The following is a 23,630-nucleotide window of genomic DNA, read 5'->3' on the forward strand; positions in this document are numbered from 1 at the left end:
CTTTTAAAACATTGAACAGAATTGGAATCTGGTACTGGGATGTGCTAAAATTACTTCTAGGTAGCAGAAGCGCAGCCGACACAGGCGCGGGACATCGGAGGGCTTCGTGAATGCAATCACTGCCGCTCATCCACCTCTTGACTTGTCTGGCACAGCTATGTCAAGTCAGGATCTCTTCAATAAACTAGAGTGATTTTCAGAATTGATTTTTAAAAATAATTTAATAAAATCAAGTGAGAACAGTTATTTTCTGTGCATAGTCAGCGAGAAAGATGAGAGTTAGAACTTCGGCAAACAAAAAGACAACCAATCTATTGATGTAGGGGTTGAAAATAATTTACAAACTTAATTTAATGAAGTGGAACAGTAACAAATATTAACAAAACAACAACGAAGCTGTCTGTATTTTCATTTAACAACACATTTAAGGCAAATGTTGTATTAATATAAAAATAATATGCAGTAAACTGATATCTGACATGAGATACAATAAAAGTGAATGTTCACGGCGAAGACCTAAGTCACGACATCTCTGAGTGCTGCAAACACCTTCCCTGACTTCTCGGCGGTGCTGGGCACACTCGCCGGGGCCTGAGCAGATGGCAATCGGGACATCCGGAATCTTCCTCAGCACAGGGTACTGCAAGTGCCCGACCAGACCAGGGAAAATAATTTAACATATTTATTTTAACAGAAGGCCCACAGTAACTCCAAACTACAGTTTGCTTTTTAGTTTCTAGTACTAATTCTGGTTTTCAAAGATAACTATCATTGTTATTCTAATTCTCATGCTGTTCCTGGGGAAAAAAAAAATGTTCATCCTGAAGGTTTTTCTGTTAAGTCACCCCTAAAATCGACTTTACGTGGAAAAGTTTCATCATAAAAAAATCTATTTATATACTCTGAGATTGATTCTACTACGTTCTGTAGAACAAGCACAGACTTTGCTATCAGACAAACTGGGTTTCAATGTCTAACTGTGACCCTGGGGAAGTTAAGATAACGTCTCTGAGCCTCAGTTCCTGAACTATGGCATGAGAACATCGTGACAGTGCTGAGGCTGGCCTGGAGGGTACAGAGCCCATGCACACGCCTCGCACATGGCTGGGGGGCGCAGACCATGACAGGGTCCATGTGTTTCTTCTCCTCACTTCCTCACTCCTGACACATTTTGACTCATTGGAGATTAGTGGAAACATATGGAAGAAGCTACTGGAATACAACAGCTTCACGGACAGGCTCATGGACGTTGCAGGCAGCAGTGACACTTTCCAAAGTAACATTCAGTAAGATCAAAACATTGGTTTTAAAAATGTATTTACATTTCACAATTTATATGCAAGGAAAGATTTTTTCAGAGCAACAATGAGAGAAGAAACAAATAAGCTACATCTGTCTGTATAGTTTACTTTCGTAAAAACGAAGACTAGACCCAGTTATATTAAATGTGGAATGTTCATGGACAGGTAACAGAATCTGCATCTACATCCAAAAATACCAAAACAGTTTCCTTAAAGGGAAGAACCCTTCTTTATGGGACTGATAATAAGCAGAGGTTCCCATCACTCGTCCATGAAACCTAGGAAGGTGCCGTCTGGAATGGGATTCTACCAGAACCTGGCACAGAATTTCTACTTTCAACCACTCATTATTTTTCATCCCTTGCAGCCTCCCTCACTCAGACAATCTCACACATACACACATTAACATGAAAAGTACACAAGCCTTGAAAGCAGAAAATCCATCCAGAACTGACATTGTCTACAACAAAACCGGGTCACCATACTTGTATCCAATGTCTCAGTCGTGGATATGGGTGTTCCTCACCGGCTGTTAATTAGCACACACGGTCATGCTCCACCTCCCAGCGGGTGTCTCCAGGACTTGCTGGGCCCCGTGCAAGTGTTCTAAGGCATCGTAAGTGGCTGCTCCGCAGGACAAGTGCTGCTCCTGCAATGACACACTCTTGATACATTAACGGGTCTCCAGGTTTCAAGTGCCGCCAGCCAGACATGGCAGACATTCACTGTCTACAGGTGGTTGGCTCAAAGGTCAAAAACTTGTTTAAAAAAAAGTGTATGGAATAGCACCGTAGGAAGTCTTTCAGACACAAATCTTTTTTCCAACTTTGCATTTTTTTTTAAACTGAATCCCCGGGGGGAAAAAAAGAGAGAGATCTTTCAATTTTCACAAGGTCTACTTCCACTTGATTTCATTTTTAAAAAATACATTAACTGTGACAACATCCACAATAATAACAGATCAACAACCAGAGGAAAACACAAGGATAACAGCAGCAGCAGTGACATGCGTGAGAACCACCCATCAGTCGTTCGGAAGAATCCTGCCCTCACCTCCTGGGAGCGTCCTCGTAGGCTCCATGAGACCTCACGGGCTTCCTGGACTGGGTGTGAAAACACAGCACTTCCACAGCAAGAACTGAGCTCACCAGTTAAACGGGCATTTTCCAGTACTTAAATAAATGACGTCTAGAGTTTAACTGCAAAAATAGACACTATTGACATTTCAAACTCATCACAAAGTAAGTACAAAGAAGTGGTGTCAAGATCGTTTGTGTTTCCGAGAGGTTAAACAGCCTGCAAGTGAAAGTAACGAAGCTGAAATATTCCAGTTTCCAAACACCAGACACACACGCACACGTTCCAAGCACAAAACGCCCTCCATGGTTCCCGTTTCAACCCCCTCTGGGTCTGAGACACGCAGTCAGAGCAGTTACCCAGGACACAAGGAGAGGGCTTTCCAGCTTATGACCTGCAGTATCATTTCCTGCCCCCAAATCTTGAAAAATTGTCAAAAGGATCCCTCTGCAGGATCACAGCTCCCAAACTGCCCTGTCTGAATTGCGAGGCATCCATTCCAGGCTGTGAACCAAAGCTCGCTGCGTCTTCCGGAAGCGTGTGACGCTTTCACCAGCACCACCAACGCTGTCAGGCAGGGCGCTCACATGTCCCTGCGACGCTGACCAGGGTGGGCTGGGAACTCCCCTCTCCGTGGAGAGAGAATTCTGGCCTTGCACTTGTCTTGTGTTCAAACCCACTAGACAAAACATTTGTGCCGACACCTTCATTCTAAAAAAAATATGTCTTCTCTGCATTACGCACATTGCTTCATGTTCCCACAGAGGTCCTGGTGTTATTTTTTGGTATGCGTGGTATCTGGATATCTTACGCTTTTGTATCTTATATGAAATCCCTTCTTGTTGATTGTGTCATCAGTGTGAAAATGGATTAAAACTGCATCCCCAATGGAATAGATCTCTTCTGGTGGCTGAAGGGACAAAAAAAAAAAAAAAAAAAAAAGTAAATAAACATCAGAATGAATCACTTTTTCTTCAATGCAATGCATGTTTGGGAATATTTTTCTCTGGAACGTAACTCAATCCTCCCGACAACCTTGAACAGTAGATATAATTGACTCCTTCATTTCACAGGTGAGAAAATGAGACTCAGAGAAGAAAGTGACGCTAGTGATCGCACGGCTCGTCCGTGATGACGCCGGGGTCTGAACACACACCAGTCTGTTTCCAAGTGCTGGCACTTTCCTCGCTAAGAACTTGGTGTCTCCCCCAACCCTTACGCCAAGTTCTCTAGATTTACAAATAGGTAGAGTGAGCTGCAAAGAGGGTAAAAAGATAGTAAATTTGTTTCAGAAGCTGCTCTGAGGCAGAGCCTCTTCCAGAATCCAAACTTCCATTATTTGTTGTTTTAATAATCTCAGCACCAAGAAGCTTTTTTGTTTGGCCTCAGTTGCTGTTTGGGCGGAGTCCAGTGGTATTATTTAGGCAACAGACACCAGTGGACATCTGGAAAATTGAGAATAATGTCTTCAGAGCAAATTATGTGTTCACAAAACTATTCAGTATTAACACAATGAGTCCTGGGAAAAAGCATTGAGAAAACCTTAAGTTTTTCTTCTCTGGTTTCTCACGGTGACCTCTAGCTTGCACCTGGCACCTGCACCTGCACGGTGACACTCTGCAATGGGACGGCATTCCCGCAACACTGGCTGAGCCCACGTACCCGTGGGTGACCCAGCCACCCCCACCAACTACACATGCTGAGAAGGGAACGTGAACTAGAATGGTGTGAGTATTTTTTTCCCTTTATGCTTTAATTTAGGAAGGTGACAAAATGTTTACGAGAATGTGTCTAAATATATTGATTTTATATTAATAAGCATTAAATATTCATTGCACAATAGAATGTTAGAATGTGGAAACGGATTATAACTGCTGAATTCATCTGATTCCTCTGACGCTACCAGGCAAACTAATTAGGGGCGGAGAAGGGGAGGGGTACGGAAAGAGCGAGGTGTTACATTGTGTCAAGCCATTAATAAAACTATGTCACTTTTTTTTGCAAAAGCTTTGCCAGCTTGTAAATGCTACACCGATCGATGGATGAAGGATCGATAGGCATTTGGAATCACGCACGATGTCCTGTCCGCGGCGTACTTACCCCAGAGCCGCAGAATCGACCGAGCCCCACGGCGGTCGGGTCGAGGCCGTCGAAGAGCTGCAGGTAGTCGTAGCCGCAGTCGGCCTCCTCCTCCACCTCGAAGGTCTGGAAGGACAGCGCCAGGCGGGCGCCCGGCTCCGACAGCAGCAGCCACTCGCAGTCGGCCTGTCCCGGGTAGTTGTTGTCGCCGAACTGGGCGTGGGAGTACAGGTCCCTGGGCTTCGGCTCCGCCCTCAGTCGGCCGCCACACTCTGCGCAGGGCGGAAAGAGGAACGAGTGAGCTCAGCGAGCTGCGGAGGGTCCACCCGCAGTTTCAGCGCAGCCCGACCCCCCGCGGCCGCCTGTCCCTCTCCAAGACACCCGCCTCTTCTGGCTGAGCCGACGTGCCCCTTCCACGCACTGACACGATCTCACCCGCAGTTCCTGCCCTGAAATGCGTCAAATCAAGCCGCAGCCGGACTGTCTCGGGATCACTTACACACACAGCCTCTTGGTGTTGTGTCTTCCCGGGCTGCGGTCAGTCATGTCGGCTCAGGATAAACCTCTTTCAATTATTTTACAGTTTGGGTTTTCCCCATTAACAATAGAATATGCAGAGCAATACCATTTTACTTAGGTAGAAATATTTAGCTAACTTGATCAGGAAAAATAGACACACAGCTTTGATTATAATTATCTTTGTAATTCCAGAACCTACCCAATTGTAGTATGTGTGGTTTGTTATAATTAAAAATTTTAAATGCTCTTTATCTCATATATTGATAAGCATGTGCCCTGCCAGTTATTGCAGGGAAAAAACTTACTGCTAGTATAATTTAGATAATAAAGAGTTTCAAAAAAATTTCTCAGGAACCCTTTGTGGTCAGAACCCCCAGATTGTAACTGACTGGATATTCAAAAGACAGAGAGAGCTGAGCGGAGCCGAGCCACGCCCACGGGGAGAGCCGACCACGCCCACGGGGAGAGCCACGCCCATGGGGAGAGCCGACCACGCCCATGGGGAGAGCCGACCACGCCCACGGGGAGAGCCCACCACGCCCAAGGGGATAGTCACGCCCACGGGGAGAGCCGGTCACGCCCACGGGGAGAGCCACGCCCACGGGGACAGCCGGTCACGCCCTCCTGCAAGTCCAGGGTAAAGAATGGGACGTGGAGAGTGTCAGGAGAGAGTCAGTTTCTTTCTGTCGCTGTCTGCCGAGGACTCGTGGTCTCCTGGGAAGAGGAATTTCAGGGCTAAAATGAAGAAGTCCCAGGGACACGCCAGTGTGGTAAGAGCTGGGGAAGCACAGCTGTGACACTGTCACTGTCGTCTGTGAGCCACAGTCCTTAGTGAATGAAGGTGGTTAGGCAGCGAGGCTCTCACTGGGATTTTTCAGGTTTGTGTACGGTTTACCTGTAATGCGGCTTGGTGATTTTAAATAACACTATTTCTGAATTCCCAGGCCTGGAGCCCCATTCAGGCGCGTAGGAACACACGTGGGCTCAGCCAAACCCACAGGCTTGTCAGGGACAAGCGCACGTGCGCAGACCCTTGTGCAGACCGACACACGCACGAGCTTCCACTCAGGTTCCAACCACAAGGACGGCCTCCCGCAGGGCTGTGCCACACGGCGAACCTCAGCGTGCCCTGGTAGGTGGGAATCTCACAAGCTCCTGGCACAGGTGACACTGTTTCCACGGCGCACACATGGGGACACACCCCCAAAGCCGGAAATAGCGACTTGCGATTTCGTCTCCCAAGTCCCACAGACTGGACGCCGAGCATCCTTTCCCACACGGCACTTGTCTCATCCCTGCAACTCCAAGAATCACCGCCCTCTCTCTGCGACAGACCCGAGTCCAGCTCTGCTCTTCCCCAGCTGGAGGACTCAGTCCCACAACTTCGTCTCTAGAATGCGAATCGCACCAGTGCTCACATTACGGGGTCTGGATGAAGCGCAGGCAAAACGTCGACGGGTGCCAGCACAGCAAACGCCACCTAAGTTTAAGCTGCTGTTATTGCTGCTACTACTGAGAACATCCAAATCCATCACCTGCACTCTGTGATCCGCTCAGGTGTGAAACGAAAACACCAGGAAACTTGAACAACAATTTAAAATACTATTAATCTGCTTGCGGCAGGGAAAGCTCTGTTTTTGAAGGCCAGTAAAATATTTTGTGAAAAATATTTCTGAATTCAATATATAAATATGGAAACCTGTGTCATCTCATTTACAGATTTTAAAAAGTTCTGCCTGTTCTCAGAGTCTGAGAATCAGCCGATCTGTTTCATTTCCTGCCGTCTGCGTGCCTGTGTCACAGGGACAAGGACCCGGAGACGGTGGCCTCTGCCAGCCCCGGAGCAAGCGTCAGGGGACTGAAGCTAAAAGAGGAAGAGAGACTCACAGAGGCTTTGGGAATCTGACAGTCTCAGAAAGGTGTCATTATTTTATTTTATTAAAAACTTCTAGAAATGTAGCCTACAAGTAAGAACAAATGCCTTAAACTGTGCATAAGGACAAACTGCCGCACAAAGTTCCGTCTTCGCTGACCAGCTTTGGGGCACACCCTGTTCCCACGATCAGGGCTCAAACCAATAAATCTAGACTCATGCTCCAACCATGAAAGAAACACAAGAGAATTTAGCCCACAGGATGAATTTTCGGAGGATGAACCTTTGAACATTATATGCACAAAAGATGTGATTTTAATATGCCCTGGGAGAAGTTCCAGGAGTGTAAAATCACAGGCAGCCAGAGGGCAGGTGTTTCCGGGTGTTTCTGAGAACCCTCAGGGCCATTTGAACCGTGTCACTTACAGGTCACTTGGACACATTATTTTGTGCTTCCTTTCCTCATCATGTCTGTGGGACTCATCCGGGGTGTTGTGTTCAACAACAGTTACATTTTCTCACTGCTCTGTAATAGCAGTGTGGTATTTCCAGTGTATGTTATATCCCAAGGTATATTCCTGTATAAATATATCACAATTTTCTTTATCCATTCTCTTGTTGGTGGACATTTAAATTGATGCTAATTTGGGGCTATTATGAATAAAGCTTCCATGAACAACAGCAAAAAATAAAATACAATAAACTGGAAAAAAAAGATGACTTTTAAATAAAGACATTTTCAGCAAATATGCCTATTCATCTATGAAGTCAGAAAAACATAAAGCCAGTTACATAGTGTGTCCCCAACACTGTGGTTCGTCAGCTGTCTGAGGCCCTGCATCGGGGGCCAGGCAGCTCACGCGAGTCGGGGATGGTAAAGTGAGGCTGAACCAGACAGACGGCGGGAGGGGAGAAGCCTGGAGTGGTCTCTGCCGTGATTCAGAAAGACGCGTTTGTTTGTTTGTTTCCTGGTAAAGTATTAAGTTCCAGGAGAGCTCCTGCAATTGGAACTATAAATGCTTTTAGCAGGGCATTCAAGTTTAATTGATTTAGATCAAAACAATTTCCTGTCTGAGAGTTTAATAATATATTATCTGATTATTAAATGTCACTGACAAATAGCAGGTTGCTTCCCACTCCAGAACAGCAGGCCTGAGGCCAAGGGATGACGTCATGGTTTTAAATTATTTTCTCTCCGTGTTTCTCCTTTCTGTCTGCTTTATAGCCACATCCTCTGGGAGCAGACACAGGGTTTTTACTAAAAGATTTGCTTCCTTCACTTAATTTATTTAAGGCAGGAGTAATATTATTTGTTACCTGATTAAAATACATTTGGATTTAGAATTTGGACCAACTGTCAGAAGAACAAAAGGACTCTTTCCAATAAAATCCACTTTCCGGAACTTGGAGAGTATTGCAAAAAACAGCCATAAATCCATGGCAGCAATATTTCTCATCAGCTGGTTTTAAAATTCACAGCATTAGAAATTTTTCTTATGGATAAATTTGAAGCTGTATACAGAAATATAAATTTACTTAAGCAAACTAAGGTGTGTACTTGAGGGCCTGTCAAAGATGGTCGCCCACATTCTAGAATAAACGCTCTGTGGGTGCAGTGACAGCTGGCAGGCTGGGCTGTGGACTGGGCTGTCTCGTCAGCAGAAACTGAAAGATGAACTGAAAATCGGAAGTTTAACTTGCGGAGTGTAAGCTGCCAACAGGCAGGACTTCCTTCTATTGTCCCATAATTTCCACAAATTCACGCTGTCTACCCAAGCAGACGCCAAATAATTATTTGATGAAAGGCTGTAGAATAAGTGAACTTGTTAGAGAGAATGCTTTGGAGACAAACAGCAGACGGTGGCTGGGAATATTCCAGCGTGTATGGCCACTATCACAGAAAGTGACAGTAGAAAATAAATCTACCCATAAAAATTCCAAAATAGCTGACTAAGTGAGAGCAAAAATTTGTATTAATACATAACAGAAAAAACAAACAAATAATGTAAAAAATATTCACAAGAGGAAAGCCAGGCCTCTAATTTTAACTGTCACTAACTTCTTGTGCTACTTTGGTTGCCATTGAAGTTTTTAGCTCAATTTCCTCACATCAGGATGGAATTAAACAACATCCAAAGTGCAAGTTGCCTAATAAAATGGGACTGGGGCTCTCACGCGGGTCTGTGAGTGGATGTGAACTGAACGGGGAAATGAAATGAGTCTCATCAGCTATATGTTTTGAACAGAAGATTTGCTTAAGACTTACATGAGGAAGCAATGCAGCTTTGCCTGCTCCTCCCAGTGGTGATACAGGTTTGCACTGGTTTTCCTCCCAAAGGTTGTACATTGAGAAAATATACTATAGTGGAAAGTACATTAGCTGTGGAGACAGAATTAGGATAAAATCCAGGCTTTGACACTATTTTAGAAAACGTCACAAATGAAGATGAAAATATCTGTCTCATACAGTTCTCCTGAGGATTCAGTGTATGTAAAGAGTATGTGTGCGTGTGTGTGTGTGTGTGTGTGTGCTCGCACACCTGAAACCCGAGTGCCATCTGTACCACTGGACCTCAACACAACGTAACTACGACATAATTAGATCCTAGCGACGGAATCTTCATCAAAATATAAACCCTGAAAATGGGGTGCATGGGGGGAAGTCAACCACATTAGGGAGCCGTGGAGTTTTACAGCTGTGAGTCACCTTGATATTATTATTTCACAGGTGAGAAAACTGAGATCCAAAGGAAAGTCTTCTCCAGGGTTCCCTGCCAGGTAAGGCACACCTACTCGTGCCAGGAACCCAGATGGACTGGCACACGGCACATACTCTCAGTCCTCCCACTTACAAAGGACAAAAAGAGACATTACAGAAGTACATTTTTATAAAACTAAAAAAGAAAAAATTAGAGGTAGGTAATTTTAGAATACTATATCATCAGCTATTTGAAAAGTTCTGACAGCACATTTCACACGGCATTCTTGGAACCTGTGATAGCCCGAATAGTAAACAAATATGCCGTGAATTCTGTGCTATCAGAAAATACTGATGAAGTCATAGGATTTGATTTTTCCACCCCTCCAATGTTTGAAAAGTCATCAGGCAAACATTTAAATAGTAAATGACAAATGTCTGAAAAAAGTCTCTCATTAGTATGAAATTTTTATGGTCCATGCAAGATTTTTCTCAAACTGTAATATTTATGTTCATATTGATTGTGAGAAACAATTAATGTGTATAATTTATAGAAGTACAGGCATTACTAGTAAAAATCAGATCACTATCCTGACAATTACTATCTACTTTCTCACAGACTTTGATATAAATCTAATGCCCATAATAAAATATACTAGAGTGAAAAATAATATTGGACAATCGGTTACTTAAAATTCTGATCTCCATAACAAAGTCAAAGAAAAAAACCAAAACAATCAGCAGGAAACCACGACAAAAAACATACACTGTAACTATTTCATGGGTGGATTTGCAAGACACCCTCAGTCTAGCAAGTGTCTGTGCATCACTAAGGCCACCAGGTGTCACCATAAGCTAAATGACTTGAGCAAACAGCTACAATTAGCTGATTTTTTTTTTAGCTGAATGAAAAATGGACATTCTCTAAACATTATATGGAACATATCATTAAATTGGCTCCAAATTATAAATAATTTTATTCTGCATTTTGTCCTAAAATGTTTTATATTTTTCTAAATTAAATTTTGCTTCTTAAATATTCTCAGAACAGGTGAAATCTATGGAAGAAAAATTAGAGATTAGGATTGGGGAAAAAAATACTTATTGCATACCAAATAAAAGTAAGAAAAAAAAATCCGGTTCTCTCAAACAGATAAATCCCAGACTTATTTACAAATATATATTACTACAAAAGTTAACTGACCAGGTAGGTTGTTAGATGAAACGTAAGTTTTTAGTACCGAGCTAGAGATTTCTGCATGAGACGTATGGCGTGTGAGTCAAACTGCCAAAGCTGGCATGACCTGCGGTCACACCAACACGTAGGGACGGTTTTCCCTGACTGCACTGCACCCATCCCAAGTCAGACTACGACTACCGGGTCTTTCCTAAACGCCCAGGGGTGCAGGGTGTTAGGCAGGATGCCATGTGGCTCTGCAGGTGCTTCCCGCAGTGCTTCAGGGAGATTTCACCTGCCAGCCTCGGGGATTTATTTACAATCCTGTTACGGAACCAGATACCTTCACCAGAAGAGAGACCTGGATTTTAGTCAGAAAAGAGAAGCGTGACCCTCACGTGCTGACCTGTGGAATGTGTGGCTTGGAAGCCTTTTCTCTGAACAGAGGCGTCGGAAACAAACCGCACAAACATTCTGTTTCCGGAAGCCACCAGAGGGTCCGGGATCTTGCTGCCGCACAGCCGTCCAAGAATTGGCGACTTCTCTGTTTCTCCATCAAACACTTCCAAGTGGTCATAGGCGCACTCCTGGTGCTGCTCGATCTCAAACTCACTAAAAGCCTGTTTTAAAAAAAGAAAGAAAAAGTTAAAAACCACAAATCACTCAAAATGCATTCCTTTCTTTGGGGCAGAAATGTACATAAATAAAATGTGTTCAGGGCTTCAAATGGTCTAATCCATACACTGCAGTACCGAGAGGGGCGTGAAATCTGTAGAATGTGTCATCTCCGGAAAAAATATGACGAGGAAAACAATGTAAAAGCTTCACCTGAAATTCTACTATTCGGCTATTGCAACTGATGCTACTATTGCAACTAAGTCTATACAGAATTTGAACATTATAATAACAAAACGGTATCTTATTTTGAATTGAACCCAAAGGATCCATCAGAATATCTTCAGCAATCAAATGACACGGCTGATTCTTTGTGGGCTTGACGATGATGAACTACAGATCACCATCCTACCTTGGGCACGCAGACTAAGAAGAAAACTTCACAAAGTGATTATTGCATTTCCACAAAACTTAAATGCAATCGATCCTCATAGAGTAACTAAAACAGAAATGATTTTCACTGTAGATTTATTTATTTAGCTCTTATGAACCACTTGATTAGAAAATACTAGTATGAAGTGAGGCTAGAGTGTTTTTAATTTACTTTTCAGCTAGAGAGTGGGCTCACTTTACTATTCGCCGCCTTGGAAAGTTTGGCTGCTGTGCTCTTGTTTACGCCATTTAGAAATCATGCTAATTTACCTGTGTGGTAATTTTTATGTGTGAGTCTCAGCAAATTTAAAATAAAAATTTGTTAAATATGTAACAAATTAAAGATCACAAAGGAAAGTTTAATTGAGATGAACTGAAAATAACATTGTTCAACTATTACTAATTCCAGAAATTACAGGTCATTGACTCTAGCCAATTAAGTCTCTTTTCTTTTCCCAGAAAAGTTATCATGCACTGAAAGAAAGGGAAAGCTCTTTCCTTTCCGCAGAAAAACTATTGTACATGACATTCCTACTTAAGTCTACAGAGCTAAAGAATTATAAAGAAAGTAAATATGAAGAAATGTGGAGGGCTCGGTGGATGAATCTGTCCGTGCGTCTGCCCGACCCCCTCTCTCCTGCTACCACCACCCTCAAGTATGAAATGCCACGGACGTGGTCGACCAAACTTCTCACTTTCACCTCCCGTGAGATGCAGCTTTTGTTGCCCACTGTGTACACACACATTCCTAATATCAGCTACAATGGATAAGAAACCACTAAGAGAACATTGGTTTAACTGCACACAGAGTTCTTTATTAAATATGAAACCAAGTTTCTGAATTACAATAATAATTTTATTTCAAAAGGAAAAATACCGTTTCAGTAAAATAATATCTGAGAACCACTGTGTGTGGAGTAACTACCTCTGTTGACTGTGATTCACAGTCCACATCTATAGACATGAAGAGCAGGAAACCTACTGTGTGGAAGAGGAAATTCTAAGAAAGAAGGGGGTACAATGATGTTCTAAAGTATTAGGTCATTAAATATGAGATGTCCAACTTCGAATCAAAAGTGTAGTTTATTATATCTCAAACAAGAAGCAGAAATTAAAGTGTGCGCCTAAGCTATCAACACAGTGTTGCCATCTTAACAGTAACTTATTTATACCAGCAGCGAAGAAGCCTGGAGAGCGAGTAGCAATGAAATTGCAAAAGGTGTTTTCCAAAGCTTGTTGAGAATTGAATATTTTTCCTTGCAAGAAGTGGTCCAAAGCCTGGAAGAAGTGGTAGTCAGTTGGTACAAGGTCTGGTGAATATGGGGGGTGACAGAGTTTCCAAGTCCAGCCTCTGTAGTTTGGGCAGGATTGTTTGTGCGACATGGGGTTGAGCATTTTCTTGCAAGAGGATTGACCTGTCTCTGTTGACCAATCTCAGCAGCTTAATCTCAAGCATCCTCATCATTTCATCCAGTTGGCTGCAGTAGACATCGCTGTCATGGATTGACCAGGTTTCAGGAAGCTGTAGAGGATCCCAGCACTGGACCACCAGACAGACACCATTGGGTCTTTTTTTGTTAATATTTGGTTTTGGACTGTGCTTCAACACTCCATAGAAAAAGAATCATTACTTACACAGAAATAAAGATAAGATTTACATCAGAATTATAAGAATCTATAAAAGGCAGAAAGCAGCAGAGTCAGGTGTTTCAAATGCAGAAAGAGAATTCCATCCTAGAATTCTGTGTACATGAAAATGTCTTTCAAAAGTGCTGACAGACCTACGCTGGACACATTACAGAAGGAAGTTCTTCAGAGATAAGGAACATGATACCAAACAGATTTCTGATCTGCACAAAGAAATGTCCTCACTGAAACCTGTTTTCCCAGCTCCCCTGGCCGCCTGCACTGCCGACCACAACGGAACGTGGCTCCACGCTGCAGCCGCGGGCTCAGGGCAGCGCTGACCTTTGCTCAGCCCGGACCCCAGACAGGACTGTGACCGGCGCTGTCCTCTCGCATCTCGGCAGTGGCCGACGTGAGTGACGTCTCTGCCTGGAACGTCTCTCGCAAGTCTGACGGCTGCAGGCAGCTCCGTGCTGGGAACAGGAATGGCCTGGCGGCTGTCTCTGATTTTATTATAAAGCTGTGTAGCGACAAGACCTCTTTGTTGACCAAAAAGAAAAGATTCACTGGAGATGAGGGTCCAAACAGAAAATTTTAAAAATAGCTTCACGGCTGGACTGGTCCCAAGAGCGGCCCTGAGCCGGAACCAGACTCTCACCCTGCAGAGGACGTCACCCTTCGCCGAGAGCTGCGGGTCCGGGCCTGGCAGCCGCTTTGCTTCCTGCTGCTGAGCACAGCACACTGCAGCCGACTGTTAGAAAGTCTGCAGTCCTGCATCGTTTCCTTAGATCATACTCTCCGAGCACCCTGTAGCCCGGAATGAGATTTGACACTCGCGATCAAACGACCAGGCCACCGGGCAGGACTCAGAACGCGGGCGGATGGCCCACGTCACGCTCACACGGGAGTCACTCGTGCAAAGCGAAACGTGGGGCACCTGAGGACACCGGAGTCCCTCTGCAGAGGGCAACGCGTCACACAAAACACGAATGATATTCCACAAACCACAGGCCAAGATGGATTTTGTTATGAGAAACATGCATGCTCTGTGTCTGAGGCACACAGACCTGGTGCCCCCAGCAGAATATACGCTGCTGTGTTTAACACACCGTCTACCACAAGGGAAAAACATTTTTTGCGTGGGGCCACCGTGTGTTATTACAAAAATAGAATAAAAACTTCAAAAACAAAATGATCCTTTCTAATTTAATGAAAAAATTGTTATTTTTTATTGTTTTCTGTGTGTTATATGCAACTTGAAAGATGATTCATGCAGCTCCCAAGGTGAAGAGACATGTCAGTTACATACACTTCATGAGGCCCCGGGCCAAAACTAGCGTGAGTTAAATACAACTCACATGGCAGTTAATGTGTTAAGTGAATTATTATTCTATTACTGTCTAGCTAAATTTCCGATTTTTCTTTTGTTACTTCATTTATTTTCCACATTTGGAAACATCATTACCAGTAACATGCTGGGAGGTACAGCCTCCTGTTTGCAGTGACTTTGCTAACTCCTTTCAAAGCATCCAGGATCTGCCTGGCGTGGTGGCTCATGCTGGGAGCCCCAGCACTTGGGGAGATCAAGGTGGGAAGATCGCTTGAGCCCAGGAGTTCAAGACTAGCCTGAGCAAGAGCGAGACCCCGTCTCTACTAAAAATAGCTACTCAGGAGGCCGAGGCAGGAGGATGGCTTGAGCCCAGGACTTTGAGGCTGCAGTGAGCTGTGATGACACCATTGCGCTGCACCTGGGCCCACAGAATGAGACATTGTCTCAGAAGAACACAAAAAGGGCTCCAGGATGAGAAAATCAGGAGGGCAGTGCAGTGTCACCTCGACCCAGGAAACCAAGGGTCTGTTTGGTGTGGGCAGGACAGATAGCACGAGAGGGAAACCTCCTCCAGCCATCTGCCGGCTCAAGTCAACTGAACAAACACTCCTTTTCTAATATTTCTGAGTGCACGACAGATGGGCAGTCAGCTCAAGGGACGGGAGAGGCCGCGCTCACGTACCAGTCTGACGCGGTGGCCAGGGGTGGCGCTGAGGTCCCAGGTGCACTCCTTCCTGCTCGGGTACTTGTCCGGCCAGTTGGGGCTGGTGATGAGGCCACTGGGGCTGTGGATCCTCTGCTCACACTCAGCTGCGCCAAGAACCAGGACACAGTCAGTGCAGACCCACGCGGGGCCAGGCCAGGGGCACGCAGCCCGTGTGCCCCTGTCCCCCGAAAGATCCCCCAACACCAGCGATCATCACCCCGTCTCTGCCACCATGTTTTTGCACTTGGGAAACACTCGGCTGACCATCACCAAGCTACGTCTGTGGCTGCCCCACCTGAAATTTAGTGTCTACCACGAATCAGATAAACGCCTGAAGGAAAATGAGCTCCTGCTTCACACTGCAGGATCTGTGGCTCAGACTCTAGCAGAGCAATGTATACTGACAACCAAGAATGTCAGCACTGGGTATGTGCGAAGTGTTTAATGGAATGCCATAAAAAAAAGAAAAAATCAGTGGGCCATGCCATTTTCAGTTCTTTTTTATTCCTATTCACGGAAACATCATTTACAGCTAATTAACACCATTAAGGAACTCTATGAATCATGTATCTACATTTGCTGTCTCCCTTAGCTAAGTATACATTTGAATACATCAGTCACAATTTTAGCTGCTAAGACAAACTAGCCCTAATTTCATTAAAGCAAAAGGTAGCACTAAAGGAAAAATAAGCGAACAGCTACTAGCCTTCGGGGTAGCTTCTGAACTAACTTCAAAGAATATCTCACTCAGTTAGCATAAGTTTTTTAGTTTCTTTCACAACTAAAATAACCTCATTTTAGACAAGACCATTCCACATTGTTAATATCAGATTTCAAAAATATTTAATATCCTCAGGCTGTGTTCATTCCATATACCTTAAGAAGCTACACCCTATACATCCCTATTTATACTGGGATTATTTGTTACATATTATGTATTCTAAAGCACATTTGTACTTTTCTAAGGTTTTCCAAGCAATCTACTGGGGACAGTACACCTGTCACCCTGCTGCGAACACGCAGCTGCTGCTGCCACTGCTGCTGTCCTTAACACTGGCTCTGCCTCAGCTGTGCCGGGTTTGCAGAGAGGTGTGAATTTGCCACAGGGGAATACAAAAGAGAGGAAGGTGAAACTCAGCTCCTGTCAAACAATCTAGGATTGCATAGCAAGAGGACAGCCTTAACAGTCTGATTCCAGTGATGACAAGGGTTTTCTGAATCCCCTGCCCCTGCCCCTGCCGTGCCACGTGCCACGTGCCACGTGCCACGTGAAGTCTGCGGAGTCTGAGGAACAGCCCGAGAGAAAGGTCAGAGGCTGCCGCCAAGCGTACAGAAGCACGTGTCAACATTGCAGCGCAGGTGAAAGATGGCCCAGCCCGTTCCCCAGCGACAGGAATGACCTTTATTCAGGGGTCGCCTGGATGTCATCACTTCTAGAAGAAAGTTTCCTATAAAATCATTTATGGAAAAGATCTGCTTCTGTAACGGTCAGAGATGTCTTTGCTACCTGTGGGCCATGGTCTACGTATAGAATCTGCAAATGCTGTCTCATTTTTCTTTTCTCTGAATTACCTTCCATGTTTGCAAAAAAACAAAATGAACCAACAAAAAAAAGCCCCAAAACCTGGACCTAGTGCCCAACCTATTGATTTAACAGCACATCTTACTAAGTTACAAATATCCTGCTCATGCACGAAGGTAGAGACAGAAAAAATTCTGCTTGCCTGTGATTCTGCACAACGCCATTATCTCAATGAAAACAGAGAAAAGATCACGAACGTGACCACAGTCGAGTGGAACAAGGGCCAACTCAGAATATTCTCTAATTATTTGATTATTAGAATATTATATTCATTAGAATATCATTCTAATCTGTACACAAAAAGCTGTTATCTAACTGTGGTTCTATATGCTGATGACTAAGGTTATAAAATTTGCCTTTGCGATTCTCCTTTCAAAAGAGGTATAAACCAAATTTAAGTAGAAAATTCAAGAGCAGACCCTCAAAGGAAGAAATAAGAACTGAATACGTGTTTTTTGTTTCCATCTAGCGCACACTGGCTGAGGGGGTTAAGATAGTTGTTTTTAAGAAACCCTGGAATTTTGCAAGGCCTTGGGGACACAATCTGGCAGGCACCCTTGTGCTACCAGCGCACATTTGTGGGCCAAGACCATGACTTAAAACTTTAAATGGCAGAGCAGCTACATTTTCAAATGTCTCTCTGCAGGCATTTGAGTGTGATGCTCTTGGTATTTAAAGGGACGCTGCTCATGCAGCACGTGTACAGGGTATTTTGGGGAGGGACATTACACGGAACGCGAAGCATTTAGCAGAAGTTCGGTTTGCACACGGATGGTGTTGCAAGGTCTGCTCGACAAAGACCTGGGCACAATGTGCAACCTTTCTGGGGACCAGACGGCACCGCAACAACGTCTGTGTCTGTCATGCAAGCTGCTCTGATGCCACCTACGCGGGCAGTGCCCATCCAACAGCACGCCCTGGATCTCTGAGCACTGCACAGAGGTTTTTTTTTTGACATTTTGAATAGTCAGCCATGGTATCACTCATGGAAACAATTAACTTTACTTAGAAGCCGTGCGTTACCCAAAGCACATGACATTCCACGTGTCATACCTTCCTTGCAATCGTGCCTGTTTTCGTGCAGCACAAATCCATTGCGACACTGGCACACGTAGCTTCCCATGGTGTTGACACACTCGTGCTGACACCCGCCGTTGTCCTTGGAGCACTCGTCCTTGTCTAGCAAAGAGATAAACCCCAGGCTTTAGCAAGTAGCTTTAAAAACAAAGGACATCAAAGGAGAGTCATTAGTGGTGGTTAACAACGGCAAAGGGTAAACCAAGTCACAGCTTTTCCTGTTCCCAACAACAAAAATTTGTGATTTCTTAGTTTTACCCTTTCCTTGTTTAGCTTGAAGCCTCGTGCCACGGCTTGAGTGTCCACGACACCTGTGCTACTCTGACAGACCGCAATCCTCTCCCACCCTACGCTGCAGGAGAAGTTTTGAACAGAAGAAAAGGGACATCAACAGATAATTTTCAAATTAAATCTAAGCGTTTACTGCTAGTTTTGAAAAAGAAATTTAAAATGGGGGTAGTTTGAATAAAGGCGAGGGATAGGACTTAAGTAGAGAGAGATCATCCAATATATCAACCACGGTGTATAGACAGAAGCTAAACAAGGTTCCAAGATTTGTATGTCATCACTTTAAAAAATCACTCACGTAACTACTGTAGTTGATCTTTTTTTCATTGACTTTGCAGTTGTGCTTAGCATTAGTGAATCTGGACATTTCACAACATTCCAAGACAGAAAAAAGCATCCTTAGGCTATTCTAAAGAAGAAACTTCTATACGTCAAACACATCTACTCTGGAAGACCAGCTTATTAATAAGTGATCCCCTAAAGGGCTTCAGTCTGCTGGAAGTGGGGGTTAGGGTGGGACCTGAGCTGTGACAAGTAGCCGACAACATCGCTACAGGGAAAATGCCAAGCGAGATCAGCGAGCGTCACCCAGCGCAGGCATCATCTGTCACTACATGTCACCCCGCTGTCATTCCCCCCGTGGCCGGCTTGTCCACTGGAGTCAAACCTGGCAGGCTGCTCCCGACACGCACTTGTGACGGCACGTCACCCAGACGCCCGTCACTCCCACATGGAGAGCAAAAAGGACAATTCCCAGTCCCAGAAGGTAGGCTGAATTCAAATTTTACCCTCAGCTTTTGTGCCCAGTGGGCGCTGGTGACTCACGGTGGCACACAGAGCGTGCTGTTCTTGCTTTTTTATCAAATCCATATTCATTCTATGGAAATAGGTGTAGGGAAGATATTTTTATCAAAGAATCTGATATTAGTTTTTAAAGATGCACCTATTTTTCCACTTTGGGAGACATGACATAGCACAGACGTGCTTTAAGGAGATATTCACACATTGGCTCTAGTAGAACGTTTTAAGTACATAAGGGCGATCTCAATTTTTAAAGAATAAATCAGTATCAGTATATTTGTGATTTATGTGTTCTCTGCCTATCCCTGAGATTTCCACCACTCTCTCAACACATACTATGGAGACTAAGCAAAAAACAAACAAACAAAAAACATAAAAAAGTAGAATAAAGAAAATTATTCTTTAAAAGAGCATCAAACACCAAAATGTATAAAAATCAGAAGTTAATAGAGAATTAGCTTTCTAAAATTAGTTTTAGATCAATTTATCACGATTTCGAACCTGTATTCCCTCAACTGTATCAGCAGTGAGACCAGCAGTCTATAAACCATGAGGGGCCCACACAGAACGGGTGGGTGGAACCCGCAGTTCTCCCACCTGCATGTTCTAATTCTGACAGTTAAGCAGTAAATTATTTGAATTTACCATTTTACTATAACTTTTCAAAGACTATTTACTTAAGAAGCGTCTGAGAAATGCTTCCTCGTGAGTGAATGTAGAAATACCCCTCATCTTTGTTAAATGAAAAGAGCCAATTAAAAAAATTCTGGCACCAGAATTACTGTGAGGCAGACCCATGCTCCCTGCGAAATGCTCCCACGATGGTGGTTCTGTGTACTTAAGGTGAGACCCGACAGCACGGCTTTAGCTGTGTTCCAGCTCAACCAGGGTTTTGAGAGCTGCTTGGAAACCTAGCAAGTGTAGGCAACGCAGCTTAGGGAAGATTGGTCACCTCTGCCACTTCTGGTAAACAGGTGGCTGCTCAGAGCAGCCCGTGAGGCAGAGGCCGCCTGAGTCACCCTGGTCTCGGTGGCTGTGGAAACTGCCTCGCGTGAGAGACACAGAAGTGTGAAGACACAAACATGGACACACGCACTAGTCAACAGCACATGCATCACTGCTGGGTGTTTAAATGCACGATCTTTCTATAGTGAAAAATTTCCCCAAACATAAAATACTCCTCACATCTGAACTTCATTCCAGTGGGAATATTGAGTCCCCAGCTTATACTTCCAAGTTCAATTAGTTTCAAGGTTTGATAGAACATGAACTGACCTATGGTAAGGCCACTAAGAGGAATAAAATCTAAAGGAAAACCAATCCTATGTGGCCAATTATTCATAGGTTTGGCTTTATTGTCACATAAGGTAAATAATTATTGTTAATGTAATAACAAATTTTATTCAGTCCAGGAAAATAACAGCAATATACTGTTGGATGATATTATCTTCTAGAAAATGCCTAGGTCACTACAGTATTAATTAGTTAAAAGAAGAAATAGACAAAATGTTCAAATAGTCCTATGTTGATATTTCTTATCTCTTTATTTGCTGTACTATTATTTGCTTTAATATTACTTTTATATATTTTCTTCTGTCAAATCCAATAACCTCCCAATTTTCAAGCTATGGCATCTTTATGACTAATTCATGATATTCAATCAGAATTGATGTATGAGAGTTTCTTAATTTTATGAACACGGAAGTAATAGAAATCACTGATGTTAATTATTCTGCTAATAAGTTCTTAGAGTATCCTTTCAATTCCATTTCTTAAATCTCAAAAAATGCTTATTTAAAAATCTGAGACTATGTGCAAGAACAGCAAAAATCTCTTATGTGATTATTGTATTAGATATTGTTATATAGGAAATAATACTACAAATGCATTATTTCACTGTATATATTGAGATTTAAATATATTTCTTTACCTTTTTTACTGCTATATCACTTAACTGCATGAAACCTAGAATTTATTTTTAAATAGCTTTCCTTTCTAAATAATATGAAATCACTTATTAGCAAATGTTTTTCATTATTATTGAATTTCTTGAAAATTGTTAGATGCTCTTGGAAAAAGCATGTGGAAAACAATAACTGAACCTGTCATATTCCTTGTTAAGTTTTTATAAAGCCAAAACTACTGAAATTTTTAGAACACTGGCTATAAACATAAGCATTTAAAACTGTCTTCATAAATTATCTCTTGACTAATGTATATAATACATTAACATATTTATTTGATTGTCTGTAATAAGATAATTGGAAACTTAATTCAATATTTTATTAAAATTACCTTATGTTAATATTTATCAACTAATGAATAAATAGATGGATTTAAAAATCCCTTTGTTTGCAAAGAAGAGCAAAGTCTATCAGGCAATGTTTGCAAACTAGAAATACTTTATTTAGGCAACAGATAGGAGGAATATGATGTAAGTGTTTTTCTTCTGACGTTATTTCTATATTTAGATCAGAGGAAAACTCTTTGGCAAAGGTTGGAGAAACCAGGAGGCACCGTCTTTGCGGGAGCGTCTTCGTGTTCTTACAGAGCAACTCCCAGGTGTGCTCCCCGACACGCTCACCTGTACGCACAGCGCACAGAGAGTTTACACCTAGATTTCCACTAATATTCCGTCATATACAACTTTTTACGCCATGGAATCACTGACCCGTCTTTATGGTGCAGGAGAGTCCACAGAGGGCATTTGCTGTGAGTTATTTACAATTTTCCTACTGTCCTGACATTAGGTTGCACCAAATTTCTGTCACTGCCACATAATACTGAAATCCTTCTTCCAGATTCTGAAATGTTGCTTTATGCCAGAGTCCCAAGAATGGGATTTCTGAGGCAAATGGAATCGTCACTTTAGTGACTCTTGATTCCTATGCTAAATTTCTTTCAAAAGAGTTTGTGACAATAAACCCAGTAACGTGCCATATCCAATCCCCAGTGGTGAGTTTTGACATTAAAAAGTATCCTTCTGCTTTGTTTATGAAGCCCAATTTGACTGTGATTTCCACACTTATTTTCTAACCAATACAGTTACAGAGAAATACCTGGCTTGTAGCACACGCTTGTACAGGATGATGCTGAAAGCATGATCAGAACTCGGCAACGGCACTTTCAGTGCCAACAGACATCTACTAACATGGATAATGGCCTGTAGATTATGACTTTGTACAGTCATCGTACTCAGGACATTTAGCCACCAAGTCCGTACCTGCTGCCATCTCTTGGTAATACTACCACAATTTATCACAAATACAATGTTTTTCCTTCTCGTTTCCTGAGCAAACACCTTTCCCACTAACAGAAACTCCCAGGAAATTAAATGTGAAATAGATTTAACTACTCTTCCAAAACCACAGTATTTTAAATATGAATCTGACAAACTGCCAAGCTGGTTCCATGCATCAAAAAGGGAACACAGAAAGTTTATCCTTAATGACAATTGTCTCTGACTTTACAGAAAAATAATCTAATAAAGACGTGAAAAGCTATTTGCTGTTGTTTTTCAGGTTGTCAGGATGCTGGAGGTTACACGTAACCAGCATCATTGCAAAGGCCGTGATGAGCTCTCATGGCTAAGACAGCGTCTGTGCACCAAGGCAAACTAAGGGTTAAGTGCTTTGTGTCCCTGAGCATCTTAACTGCTCAGCTGCCTCATCTGTCAGATAAACGTATATAAATGAATATAACCACATAATATGGAAGTCTGGGGTTTAATGTACCCTTGAACTTCAGTTGAGTTAACTACCTACACTCCACCAAACCATCTAGGCTAGACATTTTTTAAATGAAATGTTGCCATGTAATTGGTTTATGTATTTATTTAAACGCACTGATAAATACTAAAAGCAGAGATGATGTCTGGAGATGAATATATCAGTGAACGCGATTTACAGCAAATCAGCTGTTACAAGCTCAAGAACTACCAAGGTGCTCGGTCGAGTTTAGGGAGCACAGCCACGGGGAGACAGAGGAATAGAGAGCACACACGCTCACTCGGGGGGGCACACACGCTCAGGTGGGGAGCACACACGCTCTCTGGGGGGGGGGCACACACGCTCACGTGGGGAGCACAGCTCTTTCCACACGCGCTTCCGCACCCGTGTGGTGAGAACTAAAGACGCACAGCTTATGTTTCAACAGTGCTGTTCCAAACACACAAATACATAACCTGTCTTTAAGATCTGGAAATTTTTTCCTGGCCAAAAATATTAGAAAGTGAATTTTAAATGTTTTGAGTAACTAAATTTAATCACACTTTCTAGCCAGTATTTATAGCCTGTATTTTTTTTTAAAAATTTTAAATGAAATATATGACTGAGGTCACATGAAAAGGATCCTGAATACTTTGAATATTATGACAGAATTAATTTACTTCATAATTTTCGTGTTTAAAATAAATATTTAGATGACTCTAAGATAAGTATCCTTGTCTCT

The 23,630-nt window shown here is 43.0% G+C and overlaps 1 protein-coding gene across 1 annotated transcript in view; it reads right to left on the reverse strand.

The window, feature by feature from the left end:
- Positions 1 to 202: 202 nt before the first annotated feature.
- TLL1 (tolloid like 1) overlaps positions 203 to 23,630 on the reverse strand; it is a 92,562-nt gene continuing 69,134 nt past the window's right edge. The window contains exons 18-22 of the mRNA XM_045552648.1: positions 18,069 to 18,194; positions 15,410 to 15,537; positions 11,131 to 11,344; positions 4,479 to 4,729; positions 203 to 3,288 (exon numbers count right to left, since the gene is read on the reverse strand). Coding sequence (XP_045408604.1) covers positions 3,154 to 3,288; positions 4,479 to 4,729; positions 11,131 to 11,344; positions 15,410 to 15,537; positions 18,069 to 18,194 — 854 coding nt within the window. The 3' untranslated portion in view covers positions 203 to 3,153. The remainder of the gene's footprint in view (positions 3,289 to 4,478; positions 4,730 to 11,130; positions 11,345 to 15,409; positions 15,538 to 18,068; positions 18,195 to 23,630) is intronic.

Source organism: Lemur catta, chromosome 5, assembly GCF_020740605.2.
Source record: "Lemur catta isolate mLemCat1 chromosome 5, mLemCat1.pri, whole genome shotgun sequence".
Lineage (NCBI taxonomy): Eukaryota > Metazoa > Chordata > Mammalia > Primates > Lemuridae > Lemur > Lemur catta.